The sequence below is a fragment of the Pelobates fuscus genome, chromosome 5 (assembly GCF_036172605.1).
Source record: "Pelobates fuscus isolate aPelFus1 chromosome 5, aPelFus1.pri, whole genome shotgun sequence".
NCBI lineage: Eukaryota > Metazoa > Chordata > Amphibia > Anura > Pelobatidae > Pelobates > Pelobates fuscus.
The window spans coordinates 67,278,184-67,297,650 of record NC_086321.1 but is presented as its reverse complement, the minus strand read 5'-3'; the positions used below and the strand labels follow the sequence as shown (position 1 = coordinate 67,297,650).

The 19,467-nt window shown below is 39.0% G+C and overlaps 1 protein-coding gene across 1 annotated transcript; it reads right to left on the bottom strand.

Moving 5' to 3' along the window:
* Nucleotides 1-6,626: 6,626 nt before the first annotated feature.
* On the bottom strand, nt 6,627-18,796 carry SUB1 (SUB1 regulator of transcription). The gene is made up of 5 exons (XM_063456835.1): nt 18,723-18,796; nt 14,809-14,881; nt 9,356-9,484; nt 8,612-8,720; nt 6,627-7,514 (listed from the first exon to the last, which is right to left on the bottom strand). The coding sequence occupies exons 2-5, from the start codon at nt 14,878-14,880 to the stop codon at nt 7,435-7,437; spliced, it is 390 nt and encodes a 129-aa protein (XP_063312905.1). The 5' UTR covers nt 14,881; nt 18,723-18,796; the 3' UTR covers nt 6,627-7,434.
* Nucleotides 18,797-19,467: the final 671 nt, after the last annotated feature.

The following is a 19,467-nucleotide window of genomic DNA, read 5'->3' as shown; positions in this document are numbered from 1 at the left end:
CCTGTCGTAATGTCAGGATCGGGACAGGGATCCAACACGCAGAGTACAAAGAGTGGAAAGGTACGTATACCGGGCCTTAGAATGGCCGGACTAACGTACCGAGAGTAAAGAATAGTCAGAGGCAAGCCGAGGTCGAGGGAACGAGAAGACAGATAAGCGAGAGACAAGCCGGGTCAAGGGATAACAGAGAAACAGGGAAGTACAACGAGCCGAGTCAAAACCAATAGAGCAAACTAGAAAACCAGAGCACTGAGTGACTAGACAAGCTAGAACCACGACAGGGCAATGAGCTGAAGTAAGGAGTAAGCTTAAATACCCTGGTTCTGGATGGAAATCACGCCTCTGAAAAGTACCGATTGGATATCGGACACTTGAGTGACAGATTGCTCGTGCTAGCGTCATAACGTCACGTATTGAGCGTCCTGCTAGAAAAGGACGTGGATTCCTCGCGGCCGGTGTTTAAGTGACTGGATGAACCGCGAGGAACGGAGGAGACAGCTCGCCTGGACGGATACACCACCAAGTCTCTACCTCCCTTAGAGGTAGAGGCCTCAGGTACCCTGACAGTCTGCTAGTGAGTGTCAGTGTGTTACTGTATGTCTCTTACTGAGTGTGTTTGTGTGTGTATTAGTGAGTCTGTTTGATGTCTGTTAGTGAGTGTTTGTCAGTGAGAGTGTATGTTTTGTAAGTGAGTGTGTATGTATGTCTGTCGCTGAGTGTGTCTGTCAGTAAATGTGTGTGTCTGTTAGCTGGTGTGTATGCATCTGTTCGTGAGAGTGTGTGTGTGTCTTCAGCACTTACCTTTCTCTAGCGCCGGACTCCCTTGGCGCTGGGGATCCCTCCGCCTCTCAGCTCCGAATGCTCTTGCCGCGCATGCATTCAAACCGCCCATAGGAAAGCATTACTCAATGCTTTCCTATGGACGTTCAGTGTTTTCGAATAGCGGAAGCTCCTCTAGCGGCTGTCAGTGAGACATCCACTAGAGGCTGGATTAACCCTCGGTGAAACATAGCAGTTTCTCTGAAACTGCTATGTTTTCAGCTGCAGGGTTAAAACTAGAGGGACCTGACACCCAGACCACTTCATTGAGCTGATGTGATCTGGGTGTCTGTAGTGGTCCTTTAACCCCTTAAGGACACATGACATGTGTGACATGTCATGATTCCCTTTTATTCCAGAAGTTTGGTCCTTAAGGGGTTAATTGTGTGTGCATCTGCATGCACTGGCGTAAATACCGCGGTCGCAGGGGTCACAGCCCTGCAACCCCTGCGACCAGGTGCCCGCCGCCATGTGTTGGAGGGGGCGAGGATATGAATGACATCATATCCCTGCTCCCTGTGTACCACACAGCGCGGCTGGCGCCCTGTGATGGGGCTGGGCTGCAAGACAGGACTCCAAGGAGCCAGACAGCATGCATCCAGGGGACAAGATTGAACTAGTATGTAATTGTGTATGTCTCTGTATGCCTGTATGTCTTTGTATGTATGTTTCTGTATGCATGTATGTGTCTGTATGTTTCTGTATGCCTGTATGTCTCTGTATATACAAATGTATGTGTCCGTATGCCTGTATGTCTCTGTATGTACAAATGTATGTGTCTGTATGCCTGTATGTCTTTGTACGTATGTGTCTGTATGCCTGTATGTCTCTGTATACCTGTATATATGTATGTGTCTGTATGTCTCTGTATGCGTGTATGTCTTTGTATGCCTGTATGTATGTATGTGTCTGTATGCCTGGATGTCTCTGTATGTATGTTTCTGTATGTCTGTCTATGTATGTATGTATGTGTCTGTATGACGGTATGCCTCTGTATGTATGTCTATATGTCTGCATGTATGTCTCTGTCTGTGTCTGTATGTCTCTGTATGATTATTTCTGTGTTTGTATGAACCTTGTTTTAAACGAGGGTGGGGGGCACCAAAATGCATCTTCGCCTGTGTAACTAAAAATCCTAGCACCGGTCCTGCATAGCTCAACCTGTGTCATAACATTTCTCCTAGGTTTTGCTTCTTTTTGCCACCTTAAACTTAAACTTAAACTATCTCACACACCATTAATTATATATTTTACAGGCATTCAACAACACAGGATAACCTATGACCAAAACTACCATAACTTCATGCTATCATACCAGACAAGAATATACTCAGAGGTTTTCAGGAATCCATTCCCCCACGTTGCTCTCAGAGATTACCAATAGCCATCCAACTTTTCATCCTAATTGGACCTATTAGATCTACAACCATTCAATTATACTACCAAGTCGGCCATTACCAGCCATGCACATTGCCTTTTATGCCTTTCTCAGGCAAGAGAATCCACTACCATCACCACCACTCAGACAGATCATTGTCTTCAATGATCCCATGTACATAAACACATATATCATTACCTATTGGCTCTACCACATTCCGAAACGAGTCAACACACACCAACAGTAGAGATAACATACTATCCTACCCACAACAAATGGTGTCCACTTTCAGTCCTAGATTCCTACCTTCAAAATCCTTCCAGGAATTAAATACTGTAATGCATTTAAGGAAATGTTTGGTTAATTTGTAAATATTTGTTGACTGTATTAAATCTTTGATTATTCATTTTTTCCCTCTTTATTTACAGGCCTACCGTATCGTCGGTCTCGGCACACCACAACCGACTTGCTCCCTTTATACTATCCTACGCTTATGCTGGATCCTTACTCCATATACGGCTATTTGCCCCTTACCCAAGTATTAAGGTCGTTTGGCCTGTATTTGTAGGAGGGGCTTAAATGAATTCACTCCCCTATATAAGGGACACCCCTTACCTGACTCATATCGCTTGAGGTCAGCATCAGAATGACCCTTCCACCCACTTCTCATTTCAACACTTTCTCTTTTCTTTCCATTTACTTTACTTTCTTACTCATTGGTGGGCCCTCTTTATTTACAGGCCTACCGTATCGGCGGTCCCGGCACACCACAACCGACTTGCTCCCTTTATACTATCCTACGCTTATGCTGGATCCTTACTCCATATACGGCTATTTGTCCCTTACACAAATATATATATATATATATATATATATAAAATATTTCTACTTATATATTTATGTAGTAATTTTACATAAATTAGGTCATTTTATTAATTACAATTTGCGGAACCTGCCTGACAACCCAGGCCGAAAGTCCAGGGAATATAATTTGCTAGCACTATATTTAACCCTGTAACTTTCCAAGACACCATAAAACCTGTACATAGGGAGGTACTGTTTTACTCAGAAGACTTCGCTGAACACAAATATTAGTGTTTCAAAACAGTAAAATGTATTACAACTATGATATTGTCAGTGAAAGTGACATTTGTTTTATTTTTTCACACCCAAATGGCACTTACACGGACAATATAATTGTTGTGATACGTTTTACTGTTTTGAAACACTAATATTTGTGTTCAGCGAAGTCTCCAGAGTATAATAGTACCCCTCACGTACAGGTTTTATGGTGTTTTCAAAAGTTACAGAATCAAATAATAAGGCTTGCGTTTCAGTTTTTTTTACATTGAAATTCGCCAGATTGGTTACGTTGCCTTTGAGACCGTATGGTGGCCCAGGAATGAGAATTACCCCCATGATGGCATACCATTTGCAAAAGTAGACAACCCAAGGTATTGCAAATGGGGTATGTCCAGTCTTTTTTTAGTAGATACTTGTTCACAAACACTGGCCAAAATTAGTGCTCATATTTGTGTGTGAAAAATGCAAAAAAACAATGTGAATGCCAAATTTGGCCAGTGTTCGTGACCAAGTGGCTACTAAAAAAGACTGGACATTTGCAATACCTTGGGTTGTCTACTTTTGCAAATGGTATGCCATCATGGGGGTAATTCTCATTCCTGGGCTACCATACGGTCTCAAAGGCAACGTAACCAATCTGGCGAATTTCAATGTGAAAAAAAACTGAAAAACTTAACGTGCTATATTTGACCATGTTACTTCCCACAATACCATAAAACCTGTACATAGGGGGTACTGTTTTACACGTGAGACATCACGTATGTGTATTTTATTGCAGTAAAAGCAAACAGCATGACTACTATTTTTTTATTATTTTCTCCCATTTTTTTATATTTTATTCATAATAAATTATGTTTCATACCTAAATATTTGATGTTAAATGAAAGCATTGTTTCCCCTGAATAAAATGATATATAATAAGTGTGGGTGCACATAATATGAAAGAGGCGAATTACACCTTGACAGACATAGCGCAAATTCAAGTTTTTGTTTACGTTTTGATCACAACGTGTACATTTGGTTCAGGGGGTTAAGACTATGTCCTCTTGATGTTGTAGTTCTCCTTTTAAATATAGTCTCCCCTGTTACTGTGTTTATTCCCTTTATGTATTTAAATGTTTCTATCATATTAATCCCCCCCCTACCCCCACCCCAGGTCTCGCCTTTCCTCTAAGCTATACATGTTAAGTTCCTTTAACCTTTCCATGTAAGTTTTATCCTGCAATCCATGAACCAGTTTAGTAGACCTTCTCTGAACTCTCTCTAAAGTATCAATATCCTTCTGAAGATACGGTCTCCAGTACTGCGTACAGTACTCCAAGTGAGGTCTCACCAGTGTTCTGTACAATGGTATGAGCACTTCCCTCTTTATACTGCTAATACTTCTCCCTATACAACCAAGCATTCTGCTAGCATTTCCTGCTGCTCTATTACATTGTCTGCCTACCTTTAAGTCATCTGAAATAATCACTCCTAAATCCATTTCCTCAGATGTTGAGGTTAGTAGGGTATCAAATATTATGTCCAAGGTGCATTATCTTGCACTTATCCACATTAAATATCAGTTGCCACAGGTCTGACCATTTTTCAAATTTTTCTAAATCATTTTCCATTTAGCTAGTCCCCCCCTGGAGCATGAACCCTGTTGCAAATTTTAGTATCAGCAAAAAGACACACCTTACCATCCATACCTTCTGCAATTTCACTAATAAAAACATTAAAGAGAATGGGTCCAAGTACAGATCCCTGAGGTACCCCACTGGTAACTAGATCTTACTTCGAATATACTCCGCTGACTACAACCCTCTGTTGCCTGTCATTTAGCCACTGCCTAACCCATTCAACAATATTGGAATCCAATCAGCATTTGTATGCACGTTCGCGATCTGAGCTGACTGACCGCTCGCTGTCTATGCCTGCCCCCTCCTACATCCAGTTAGATCGGCAAAGACAGCAGCCACTACACTACAGAAAACCAGTAAAACCTAATTTTTCCCAAAACATTTTTAACTTGTCCTTTATATAAATTGTGTATAATATAGTGCATGCACACACAAATGGTAAACACTTTGTGTGTGCGCGCATATACTATATAGTGTGATTGATATAGATATATAGTGTGTGCTGTACAGTAATCACAGCAACAGGGAAGGGGGTTTAAAAAAGTTTTTTTTTTTTTTTTTTAAAGTTACAAAAATAAAAACTTTTTTTACAATTAGTAATTCTTTTTATTAACTTAAAAGTTTTCAGGAACTCTGGACACACTTTACAAAGCCATTACTATTTCCCAAGACCAGAGTGAGGTGAAGAGAGGAGCAGAGACAATGTGTTTTCCAGTGTTTAAAATCATTAGCCGACACATTTTAAGTGATAGCATTGACTGTCTGGCAATTGCGATCTGCAGCCAGGGAGGGAATGCCGGGATCTGCTATACGCCCGAACAGCATTGCACACCCAAACGGCGTTAATGGGTTAAAATAAAGAAAAATATACATTTTAAAATCATTTAACTGTTAATGTTTGTTGCTCGATCCAGTCCCATTACAGATCTAGACATCAGAAAAACTTAAAAGTCCATTTAACAATGATTTCTAATGTCTATTTAATTTTGTTTTCTTTCAGAGATATGAGCATCTCCTGAACCCACCCTCCTTCTCAATCCTCCTCATGCATTTTTGCTCTGTTCTTGGTTTCTTTTTCTTCCCTTTTGTAGGTATGAATATGAAACTTTATTCAATGGCTCATGTATTTGTTTCTGCACCTGGTATCTATGTATGCTTTACCATCTGCCTAAATAAAGTCTTAAAAGATAAAGAAAATAAAGAAACCACTGAATATGAAACCAATTTAATTGAGATACTGTTATTGTACATTCAGTTGTTACTGTTAATCTAGACATAAAAAAACAAAACTCCATACACACTTAGAAAATAGCCGAATAAAAAAAAAAAAGAAAAAAAAGAAAAAATGATATATACGAGTCCCTTGCAAGCTGTTGGAAAAAAAATGTTTTATAATTTCCCAAAACACATATTTTACTATCAATACATGTTAACACATACACCAGGTATTAAAATCTAAAATAAATGTGATCATTTTTTATTGCATTGGAGCAAACATTTATTAATGTAAAAGGGAGGCGGGAGGTTTCAAGACAGTGAATTTTTAGAGTGCTCATGTGTAACAAGCCAAAGATGCTATCTTCATATGGAGAAATCCCTAATCATTTAGGCTTACAGCTTAAATCTAATGCAGATTTTGTACAAAAGGTAAAAAACATACCAATAGTTACTATGTGCATTGTAAAGGATGCAAAAAAAAAATTATATAATCAGGAGCTAGCCTATACAAAATCCAAACCAAAAAAAAAAAAAAAACCCTCACTGTTAGGTAGATAAATAGTTTCCAAATTTGACAAACTCAAGACACACTGCAAACATGAATGAACTCTGAAAAAGACTGGGATACTCAAACGTTGTGAAAGAACAACTGTTTAAATGGACAAATGACACGTAGGTTGTGTTTGGGAAGTTCCTTTGAAGTAAATTGTCAACTGCAAAAGGACTGCAAACTGGTGCTTACAACTGTGTGTGTGCAACCAAAAAGTAGGGGGACAAAATGTACTAGTTTAAAATAAATCAAATACTCAAAATCTATTAGGAGCCCTAAACAGGAATCAGCTCATTCATATGATCATAAAGGTTTTGCCTTCATTCTTGCATTTACAAAAAATAAAAATAAAAAAATTGCACCATACTTCTAGATCAAGAGGAAAAAACACCATTCCCTAGGCAGCTGTCATCATAGTTCTAGATGAAGAACCACAGCCTGTGCAGTCCCAAATGCAGAAGAAACTATCCAGATTTAAATATTGTCAGGAATATTAAGGAGCATTCCACCGCTTTTAAATATGTAGCCATGTTAGAACTAAATGGCCAGATACTTGAACAGTTATTTGGTAAACAAAATCTCCTTTTTACAACATAATTTGTGACCCAGGGTACATTGAAATGCATATAAAGGATCCGTCTGACAAGTTGCTTTGCAATCCAAACATACAATAGCCGGTAAAACAAAAAGTAGAAAACAAATAGCAAAATGTAAAAAGAGTGCTTAAAACTAAAGGATGAAGCTTCTCCACAAACAGGTGTCTTTTACAGTTTTTTTATTGCATCATCGACATCAGATATCTGCTCCTTCAGCTGGTTCCATTGCTCAGGATTTAAAGATATACCTAGAATACATTTAAAAAAAATAAAAATTAATGCTATAAAAATATTTTATTGCCAGCAGTCTAAAATTCATGAATAGTTGGGACAGACTGCTTGCAGCCATTCTGCCTCTTATTAGATCAGCAAATGCTATGTTATGCCAATCCAATGCTTCTCTATGACATGCATTAGTAGTATTCAAAATCATTATGTGCTTAATGAAGCAGTTGTTGGCTATATATCATATGCCTGCAGTCTCACTTTTCAATATTCTGCCGCTTAGGAGTTAAATCACTTTGTTTCTGTTTAAACAGAACTTTTTAATGCAGCACCATTTTAGCACTGAACGAACAACCAACATTTGAAACTTTTTCTTAAAGGCTTTTAATGCATACCAGACAAAAATAAAATGTAAATAGTGAAATAAAATGTGGGATGTTATAGAACATGACTGACTTGTTAACCTCACTGAAAATGGAAAAAATATATATTTTTACCAATACTGTAACATTACTAAGATTAACATTTACCTGCTTATCTCAGCAGCAAATTGGGGACTGCTAACATACAGAAATACTATTAAACCAAGACTGCAAAGGTTATGCAGCACATAGAAAGACCCACAGCTAAGTCAAGTTTGACAGCTTTATGAAAGAATTTCTATGTGCTCTGCAGAGAGTTAAACTGCTTGTGTCCCAAGCTGCTGCTTAATCTCTGATGCGCCTGGGAGTCAATCCCTTTGCACTTCCAAGGATAGGACTTTGAGGACCATCATTGCATATCTAACGAGTGTATTGAGATGGCTGAAACACTTACCATGTTTGAATCACCACCCTTACATAAACGGGGAGTGGGGATTTTGGCCCTGGTTTTAGACTGACTCACATCTAAGGCTCATTAATTCATCATTTTTTTTGCAGTGGGAAAGAGGGGTGCTCAAACAAACTAGATCCTTGACAAATCCCTAGCAGATACAATACAATATTAAGGCTTAATATGGACCAATTTCTTCCTACATAATTGTTGACAACGGTTTTCCATGGGATGATGAAAATACATTCAGAAGGTGAAAAATCATGAAACATGTCAGACAGGGATACATTTATATTCAGCCAATTACCTTTCTTGCCTGGCTTCATCTCCCCATCTTGGTTCATCCAATATTCTCTGATGTCAATCAGGACTTTTCCTTTAAAGTCTCTAACATTGACGTACCTCATTTTTCCAATCTATTGGTAAAAAGGCAAAACAAATTTGCATTAACAATTAAACACACTCAAAGCACCATAACCACTTTGAAGAGGTTATAATGCCAGGATTACCTCAAACCATCCCAAGGTAAGTAGTCAAACCATTTAAATATAGTTTAAGCTTGGATCCTGCTTCATAAAGCAGAGATGTAATTTCAGCATTATCAGTTCAGCTACAGAACTAGTCAATTAATAAATAGTATTTCATCTGTATATTGTGCAAGCCAAATTGTTTGAAAATACATAAATGCATAACATGAATGCTCGATATGCTACTTCAGTAAAACAAAAGAAATTCAAATATCTAAAGAAATTAGAAGCCATTCCCTAGTTGGGTAGGAAGAGACCAACCGTTCTGCATTAAATGGGCACTCTAAACACCATAACCTCAAACTCATTATAGTGGTTACGGTGCAATCAATCTTTGGAAGATGTACCAGCATTATTAATATACCACAGTTCAAGGTTGGACAGTTCTGAACTGTAATACAGAGGCTACTTACTTTAGGTGCCAGGAGAACTCTGTGCAGTAGTAGGTGGAAAATACTTTCCAGAATGATGAATAGCTTGTCTAAAACTAAAGCCCTGAAGTAAAAGTGAGATTTAAGTCTTACCTGGAACATGTTATCATCTCTGTTGCTACTACTTTGCTTGGATGATGCAGCTCCTTTGGAACTTTCTCCTGTTTTTTGTTTCTTCGCAGGCTTTTCTTTCTCTGGAGGAGGCTGGCTTTTTCTTTTAGGCTGTATATAAGAAAGATACATGAAGCCTTTAATATTCAATTAGTGAAGCAGTTTTGTCCTCTTAACAGAATGTGCTTAGTGCACTGTGATTGAAGGGGTACTTTAAGTCTATTGTAGTGGTTATGACATCAGCATGTCCCCTTTTGATATTACCCAGTTATGTGTCAAATCATCTTTAAAAAATAAAAAAAACTTATAGCATTAGCCACACACCCTGGCTCCTCAATGTGTGCACATTTAATGAAAAGTTACATTTGTGTGCCATTTTCTCCAAGTCTGGATAGCATTGGTTCATCCATCAGTAAGATGCATGCTCACTGCAAATATGGATGGAAAGGATATTCCTAATGTGGAATGGTAATGTCTGAAAAGCTACATCAACAGCAAGATAGACTCTAGCACCCAGGGGAACCCTGGTTTCTGCCAAGCTGTTAAGTAACAGTTTGGCAAAGAACCAAGGGAGCACACCTGGATCATGCTAGCATCAAAATTAGTACAATATGCTATAATAGTTATTGTGCCACTGCCCAAATACATTAATTGTTGGAGTAGAGGTTGCATCCATATTTGTCCAGTAATGCAAATAAAACAGATTAGTATATTGTAATAAAAGCTAATTTTATTGAACAGAATTTTAAAATCATGTTAGCCCAATATAAAAAAAAATGCTTCTACGGCCTATGCTCTATCTTTTCATGAAAATTGAAAAGGAAAGACATTGGAATCATACAAATGCATCAGTTTTACATCATATACAGATAATTCCTTTTTCGGTTGAAGAACAAATTGGATGTAGTTTTCCCTAGATATTCTCCAAGACAGCATGCAGCAAACCAATATATATAAAAAAATGAAGAATGACATACTAAGTATGCAAAAGTAAGTTAGTGGCTTTAAGTACATAGCTCATTTACAGAGTAATGTGTATTGGCTTACTCTGAGTTCCATCCAGTGTAAAGAGCATTGAGTAAATCGAGGTATTAAAAAAATGCCTCATCATCCACATAAATGCTCAATTATGATCTAATTTTAAGCAGAAAATATCTGCTGACTTGGATTGGTGGTAGAGCCGTATTACTTCTTGCACTGACAGTTTTGGTAATTTAATGATTTTCAACTGTGTGCATGGGAAAAGAAAAAACATTGTTTCATACAACAGATCTGTGAAAGGAACATGTTCTCCAAGCAGTGTGCACTTTTACTGATTAAATAGTCATGTCAATAATTATGCTTAAATTCTCCCCTAAAAAAAAAAAAAATTAAAAAATAAAGAAACTTCAATTTCTCCACACCCCATTTTTAATACTGTAAAGCAAAACTTCTGAACAAGTTATACTGGTCCAATTATTTAAAATATGATCAGGTATCCGCTAAAGTAAAGACCAAGGAATGAATCTGAAATATTGACATACAAGTTTTATTTTTACATGTAGGGCTTGTGCTTAAAATATACTTGAAGCGTTACTAGAATACTAGTAAGGGCTACAACAAAATGCCATTACAGATTTTAAATGATTTGCACGTCAGCCTTCAGACACAGGGAAAAAATACATTCCATTCACTTTATCTCCCATCTCAAATAATGCCATGCTATTTTATTTGGTTACTCCAAGCAAACATGGTAAACGGTAAATGGTAATAATGGGAATGGTTATGCCCCAAATCACTAATGCTCTTTTTAAAGGGACACTATAGTCACCTGAACAACTTCAGCTTAATGAGGTTGTTCAGGTGAGAATTATAGCTCCCTGCAGCCTCTCTCATGTTAACACTATTTTCTGAGAAAATACAGTGTTTACATTGAAAGCTAGGAACACCTCCAGTTGCAGTCACTCAGAGTGAACCAGAGGGACTTTATTTGCTATGGAAACTTCCTGGCTAAGGAGTATAGGAACACCAGGATGTCACTGAGAAGCATCATCGAGCAGAGCAAATCACAGAAGACAGCAGGAGGAGCAAAGGACAGACAGGAGGTGGGTGTTACATGAAGAGTACCACCAACGAAGCTCAGTAGATGGCTCTGCTGGAATCAGAGGCGAAGTCAGTATATCTTGATATTTTACACTAAATACAACATGTATCTTTGTGATATATTTTATGTGTTTGAGGGCATATGGCAGTCCTAGTCCATTAGCCAGGCTTTAACCCCTTAACGCTGTTACGGCGTGCTATGCCGTCACGGGTTAAGTGGGCTTTAAAGCCGTTATGACGGCATAGCACGCCGTAACGGCTTGCAGCCCCAGGAGGTAAGTTATACTTACCTCCGCCGCGATCCGCTTCGGGAGGACTGCCTCACAGCCCAGGCAGCCCTCCCACGGCAAATCAGGCCCCCGGGGGACATGTGATCGCTCTGAAAGAGCGATCACATGGCCCCCTATAGCTGGCTGTGGATCTGCCAGCAGGGGGACTGTTTGAAATATCAGACAGTCCCCCTGCTGGTGGGAAGTATAAAAAATAAATAAAAGACAAGTGTAAAAATAAATTAAATATAAATATGTATATATTATATATATATATATATATATATATTATATATATGTAACGTCATACAAAGTGTATTTTAATATTATAAGTATATATATTAATATTAAAATACACTTAGAATGACGTTACATATATATAATATGTATATATATATTATATATATATAATAGATGTATATATATATATATATTATATATAAATACGTATAATTAAAATAATAAAATATTGAAACAAAATTTAATATAAATTATATATGCATATGTAATTTCATTCTAACTGTATTTTGTTATTAATATATATAAATATCGATAACAAAATACACTTAGAATGACATTCTATATATATATATATATATATATATATATATATATATATATATATATATATATATATATATATATATATATATATATATAAATACAAATAACCGCAAATATATATATATATATATAGATAAATACATATAATTACATAAAAGATTACATTAGTATACACGTAGAATTTAAATACCTATAAATGCATATATATTAAAATTCTACATGTATATTTAAATAATCTTTTAACGTAATTATGTGATTTGATTAATTAAAATTTGATTGACATGCATGACAACACAGGGAGAAAGTGCAGAGAATTTAATTCGCAAGCACTATATTTGACCCTGTAACTCTCCAAGACACCATAAAACCTGTACATAGGGGGTACACTGTTTTACTCGGGAGACTTCGCTGAACTGAAATATTTGTGTTTCAAACTGGTAAATTGTATTACAACGATGATATTTTAAGTAAAAGTGACGTTTTTTGCATTTTTTACAAGCGAACTGCACTTTTATGGTCTATATTATTGTTGTAATATGTTTTACTGTTTTAAAACACTAATATTTGTGTTTAGTGAAGTCTCCCGAGAATAACAGTACCCCCCATGTACAGGTTTTATGGTGTTTTGGAAAGTTAGAGAGTCACATATAAGGCTTGCATTTCATTTTTTTCACATTGAAATTTGCCAGATTGGTTATGTTGCCTTTGAGAGCGTATGGTAGCCCAGGAATGAGAATTACCCCCATGATGGCATACCATTTGCAAAAGTAGACAACCCGAGGTATTGCAAGTGGGGTATGTCCAGTCTTTCTTAGTAGCCACTTAGTCACAAACACTGGCCAAATATTAGTTTTTTGCTTTTTTCACACAAAAACAAATATGAACGCTAACTTTGGCCAGTGTTTGTGACTAAGTGGCTACTAAAAAAGACTAAACATACCCCACTTTCAATACCTTGGCTTGTCTACTTTTTCAAATGGTATGCCATTATTGGGGGGTAATTCTCATTCCTGGGCTACCACACCGTCTCAAAGGTAACATTACCAATCTGGCAAATTTCAATTTGAAAATGTAATGTTCTATATTTGACCCTGTAACTTTCCAAAACAACATAAAACCTGTTAATGGGGGGTACTGTTGTACTCGTGAGACATCGCTGATTACAAATATGTGCATTTTTTTTGCAGTAAAACCTAACAGTATTATGACATTCACAGTTAAAATGTCAGACGGAAATGCAAATTTAAAAAAAAAATCTTATTTTCTCCCATTTTTTTTTACTTTTATTCATAATAAATGATGTTCCATATATGAATAGTTAATGATAATTTAAAGCCCTGTTTCTCCTGAACAAAATGATATATAATAAGTGTGGGTGCATATAATTTGAAAGAGGGGAACTACGGGTGAACAGACATAGCGCAAATTCCAGTTTTTGTTTACGTTTTGTTTTGATCAGAACGTGCACTATTGACTCCGTCCTGAAGGGGTTAAAGGATCACTATAGGGCCAGGAAAACAGCAGCTTACCTTTATCCAGCGTCGGGCACCCTCGGCGCTGGTGACCTCTCCCGTCAGCTCCCTAGTGGAGCGGAATACGCATGCGCGGCAAGTGCCGCACGCATTTCCAAGAGTCCATAGGAAAGCATTTCTCAATTCGCATCCAGCGTCGCAGATGTGCCTCTAGTGGCTGTCCGGACGACAGCCACTAGAGCAGGACTTTCCAACCTGTGGCCCCCCAGATGTTGCTGAACTACAACTCCCATGATCCCCTGGCTATCTGTTTCATTGAAAGAATCATGGGAGTTGGAGTTCAGCAACATCTGGGGGGGGAGGGGGGGGCGCAGGTTGGACAGCCCTGCACTAGAGGCTGGATTAACCCCACATGTAAACATAGCAGTTTCTCTGAAACTGCTATGTTTGCATCTGAAGGGTTAAAACCTGAGGGACCTGGCGCACAGACCACTACATTGAGCTGAAGTGATCTGGGTGACTAAAGTGTCCCTTTTAAAAAATAAAATAAAAAAGTACTTGCCATTGCAAGCCTGGATAGTCCATATCACTCTTAGCGGGGTGAATTTCTACTCGCCACAACTACATTTTCACTCAACAACTGCCCTGAATCATATCTCCCTACAAGAGCATCTCTGAAACATAGTTACAATGGACCCAATAATCGATCAATACGGTCTACCTGAAAAAGCCTACCTATCATATTTTGTCCTTCATGGAACGACAGTTTGTCTCAAGAATATAAGCTGGAATTTGGTCCCTCCAGCATTTGTATGAATTTGTTAAATTCAGTGTAGAGTCTCCTTTATTGTATTTAAACACAAAAAAGTTGTTTGTATTCCAAAATGAAGTAAGCCTGTTCTCGTTTCTCCACTGATGTGTATATGTATATTGTGTAATACAAATAGATATTTTATATTTATATATATTTGTTGTAATAACAGTTACTAGATTTTTTTTAACACAGAGTTGTGAGACATTTACTATGATGTTGCTTTTTAAATCTAACCTTTTGGTCAACTTCACTATCGGAATCACTTCCAGATGCACTTGAAGAAACCAGCTCCTTTGACTTCGGCATTCTATTAGATAAAACAAAGAAGTTGAAGATTAATGCAAGTACAAGTACCTGAATTAAAAAAAAAAAAAATTAAAAAAAAAAGCTTATTAACGGGGCTCTCTTAGCATTATAATATATTACAAACCAGTGGAAAATTACGGACCTGGGCAGGGATGGAAGGGAGGTAATAGCCACTGCACTGAGCTGTAGTAGTTATGATTTGTCTTTTTTTTTTTTTTTTTTTACAACATTGTTATACAATATTCAATACACAGTAGCAAAACAAATCACATCAAAATTACTGGCAGAACTAAATGTTCTGAATGGCAGAGTATAGTACTGGAAATAATAAGGAGATAAGTGCAGTGTAATAGAAAAACAATTTGATAATAGATCGATAAATTTTATAGCAAAATATGTGAAATCTTGCCTTAATGGCTCACCTCTATAGATATCTAGTGATACCCTAATACCTACAAAGCTCAAAAGTTGCAACTGGCTAATGACTTTATTGGGTAAAAGAATGGTCAAGTCCAGAGCTAGGAGCGTATTGAGTAGGTGAATGTCATTCAACTGACATGGTTATCTGGAGTATGGTCACTTATTTGGAACCTAAAAGGTTCCTGTATGCCGTGTGGCTGGTGATTAGCTCTAAACTGTTAATAGTCTATAGATATGCAGTTTACAAAACAGTAGTTAGACGAGTCATAGACCAGCCTGGCATATGGGGCAGCATGTAGCAATTACCCTGTATTTAATAAAAAAGGAGAGAATCTAGCATTCGGGAAGGATTCCAAATATCCCCCAGATGCTATTTCTAGACAACTGTAACGCTAAACAGTAGATACAAGGGAGACCCCAGTCAAGTCTGTGGGATTTTACCCTCTGCAGACAGTCATATAGTGACCAAAAAGGAGAGAGAGAGGTGAAGAAACAAAGATTATAGTGACTCCATGTGCAGAACCATACTTAGGATGTTGGTTACCTGCACATGGTGATAGATAGCCCTAAGTGAAACAAAGTGAACGAAAAGGAGCCCATAGAGCCCGATGCGCGTTTCGGTGCTTGCTTAGATGCACCTAAGCAAGCACAAGACTTTCCCATAGGATTGGCTGAGACTGTCAAGGAGGCAGATCAGGGGCAGAGCCAGCACAAGTCAAACACAGCCCTTGCCAATAAGCATCTCTATGAGAAAGGTTTAGTGTCTGCATGCAGAGGATGGTAACAATGAATGGCTGCACTGCCCCCAGGATGCACCTCTAATAGCCATCTGAGGAGTAACCAATGGAGTTATCACTAGGCTGTATTGTAAACACTGCATTTTCTCTGAAAAGACAGTGTTTACAGCAAAAAGACTGAAGTTAAGGATTCTACCCACCAAAACAAATACAATAAGCTGTAGTTGTTCTGGTGACAAGAGTACCTTTAAAATGTAGTGTCCCCGAGATTAAATTTAAACATAAAGCAGAGTAAATTGGCATGGTTTACATTCAAACTTTTATTCATATCCAGATTTTGATTATATAATATCTGACTTACAGCAATCCATTTCAGTGTGGACACGAGAGGAACAAAATAAACAAGCATCTGGCAAAGGAGAATGAGCCACAAGAGGGAACATAATGGAAAAAGTGAACACAAGAGAAAGTGCAACAAAAAACAAAGGGTTACTCCAACCTCTATGACCATTCAATATTTTAAAGTGATCATGGTTCACAAAGCCTGTATGTGCAGCATATAGAACACTGTACATACATAGATATGTTATATTCCTGCCATAGTTGTTCCAGGCTGGCCAACATTAATTATGTTCACTCACTAGCAGACAGCACCCAAGTGAAGCACAAAGCCAATAAATGAACTGCAGGATTGGCAACCAAACGACAGAGGAGGTTCACTTCGCAACTAGACTTAAGCAAGAGGCCATTGTACTTCTGGCATCATAACCACTACATTAGGCAACAGTGGTTATGATGCTCTAAATAATAATTAAAGGGACACTATAGTCACCAGAACAACTACAGCATATTGAATTTGTTCTCGTGAGTAGAATCATTACCTTCAGGCTTTTTGCTGTAAACACTGTCTTTTCAGAGAAAATGCAGTGTTTACATTACAGCCTAGTGATAACGTCACTGGCCCTCCTCGGATGGCTGTTAGAGATCCTACCTGGGTCATGGCTGCCTAAAATGCATCCAAACATTCAGTGTCTTCACCCTCTGCATGGAGACACTGAACTTTCCTCATACAGATTTATTGATTCAATTCATCTCTATGAGAAGATGCTGACTGGCCAGGGCTGTGTTTGAATCTTGCTGGCTCTGCCCCTTTGTCAGTCTCAGCTAATCTTATATAGAAGCATTGTGATTGGATCAGGCCACCACTTCTGATGTCAGCAGACTGCTGTTTTTTCTGAGGCAAGCAGCATGCAGAGCTACAGCTTCAGGCTTGAATACAGGAAGATTTTGCTATATTTATGGAGGCATGAGGGGCCCAGATGGTGGTTTTAACACTATAGGGTCAAGAATACATGTTTGTATAGTGATACTTTAAGGGGGACTCCTACGACCATGACAGTGATTTGAAGTGGTTATGGTGGAAGGAATCTGTATGGACTGCCAAATATCAATCCCATGCATAAAACGCATCCATCATCGCGCACAGTACTCTTGCAACAGGCGCACCGAGCATCTCTCTTGCAGGCATTGTCTGTAAGGGGAAAAGTGTTCTCCACTCCTTCACTGTTGAATCTCCCACCCTCCCTTTGCCAACTCAAGTTGCGTACATGTACTCTGAGCCGCCAAAATGGTCTCTATGAGAAGCCTGAGATTGTACCAGGCGAGGACCTTGTTGACATTGAGTGGAGGCATGGAAGGCAGCACAGTATTTTGTGTGTGCTGGTTTTACTTCGAAATGGTCAATTTGAGGCCAAAAAGAGACAAGTGATAAGTGGGCCGAATGTATATTTAAAAACAAAGCAAAACACAGACCTGGGGATTTTTGTCTTAAAAGGGGGGGGGCTCTGTTTGTATTTAATAATCCTGAATAAATATGCACCAGTTTTACCAGTAACATATTGAAATACACTTATCTACCAGTTTGACACATGGTGTAACCAGTTACCAAGACAAAGCAGGTCCTACAGGGTAATAAAGGGGGGAAGCTGTATAACATATTTTATCCCTCCCCCCCTCGTGCTAACATATGGATACATTAACCCAGCCCAGGGATGACAAAACCCCCCTAGCCCTCCAGCTATTTAAAGACTACGCTTCCCACAATGCTCTTCTCTCCCGAGCAAAACAAAACCTAATTTCGCGTCTCTTCCCTGAGCATGCTCACTGCATCGCTACAAATGTGCGCCATCTTCTCCTCTGTCATCCTCTCCTTAACATGGCATCCCTGGATGCACAGGGGTACCCGCCATTAGCCCGCTCCCCTCCCCTCAGGTGTGACCGAGCTTTGCCGATCCCATCCAGCCGGCCGTTACAGGATGCGCTCTGAGGGGACCTGTCTCGCGGCAAGCAGCGAGGCGCGCGTAAACCCTGGCACGAGGGGCAGTTTATTTTATAAACGGCGCGAGACCCGGGCGCGGCCTGTTCCACTCTGCACCGTGGGGGAGAATGCTCCCCGTGTGGGGTAATGTAATGCGGGAATGTAAAGACCCTTCTTCCCGCCACCATTACAAGAAAGGAAAGGGGGGGGGGGGTGAAAACCACCGTCACCCGAGCCAAGGATATATCTATACAATACACGCTGTCCTCCCTTCTAGCAGCACAGTAGAACGGTCTAACCTAGCGCTTCGTACAGAACACAGGAAGGATGAAAGCCGGGGCCGCCCGCATCTTTAAAGGACCACACACCTGTCAACTTTATCTCTTGTCCGACTCTGTGAGGATTCTTCACCGACCGGAAGTGACGCCACTACTAGACGCAGGAGAAGGGAAGGGGCGGGAAAATTCGCGCTGACCTGTATAGGGGGAGGGAAGGGTGCCGCCATATTGTGGTTGGCACGAAAGCAACCAATTAACCCGTTGTTAGTACCATAGTTAGGGGACCCACTCGCCGACAAACAATGCCTTGGGTGCACATCTGGCCTTCAAAGGGTTATGAGTAAGACTGTTGTTCTTTCAATTGAGCATGGAGGAGGGGCTTTTCTGTCAGTCTGCCAGCTCTCCAGGCTATAGCTCCATCATGCCTTCACCACGTGCAGAGAACAAAGAAGGGGCCCAGTGTTAGGACTGATACCTGGTGTCATGGCAGAGATTTTAACAGAATCTTAGTTAGGGGTTGTTACATTTGCCATGCACTAGGTGTCAGCACTAGAAAAATATTTTTGAGGGACATTTATTTAGAAGACAAGCAGGGTTGTTCGCTGTAGTGCCAATTGTCAGGAATTTAAAGAGAAACTGAAATTTTGGGCCACATTAGCCAAACTGGAAAATTCTTGAAGACAGTGTTTGTTTTTTTTTGTTTTTTTTAGATATTCACATTGAAGTCACAGTTTTAGTAAATAACATACTGGAGCATTGCTCGCGCCCTGAAACAGTGTCCAGAAGTCCGTTCATGCTGCGGATTGTACCTTCATTATTGCCCTTTCATTGTACA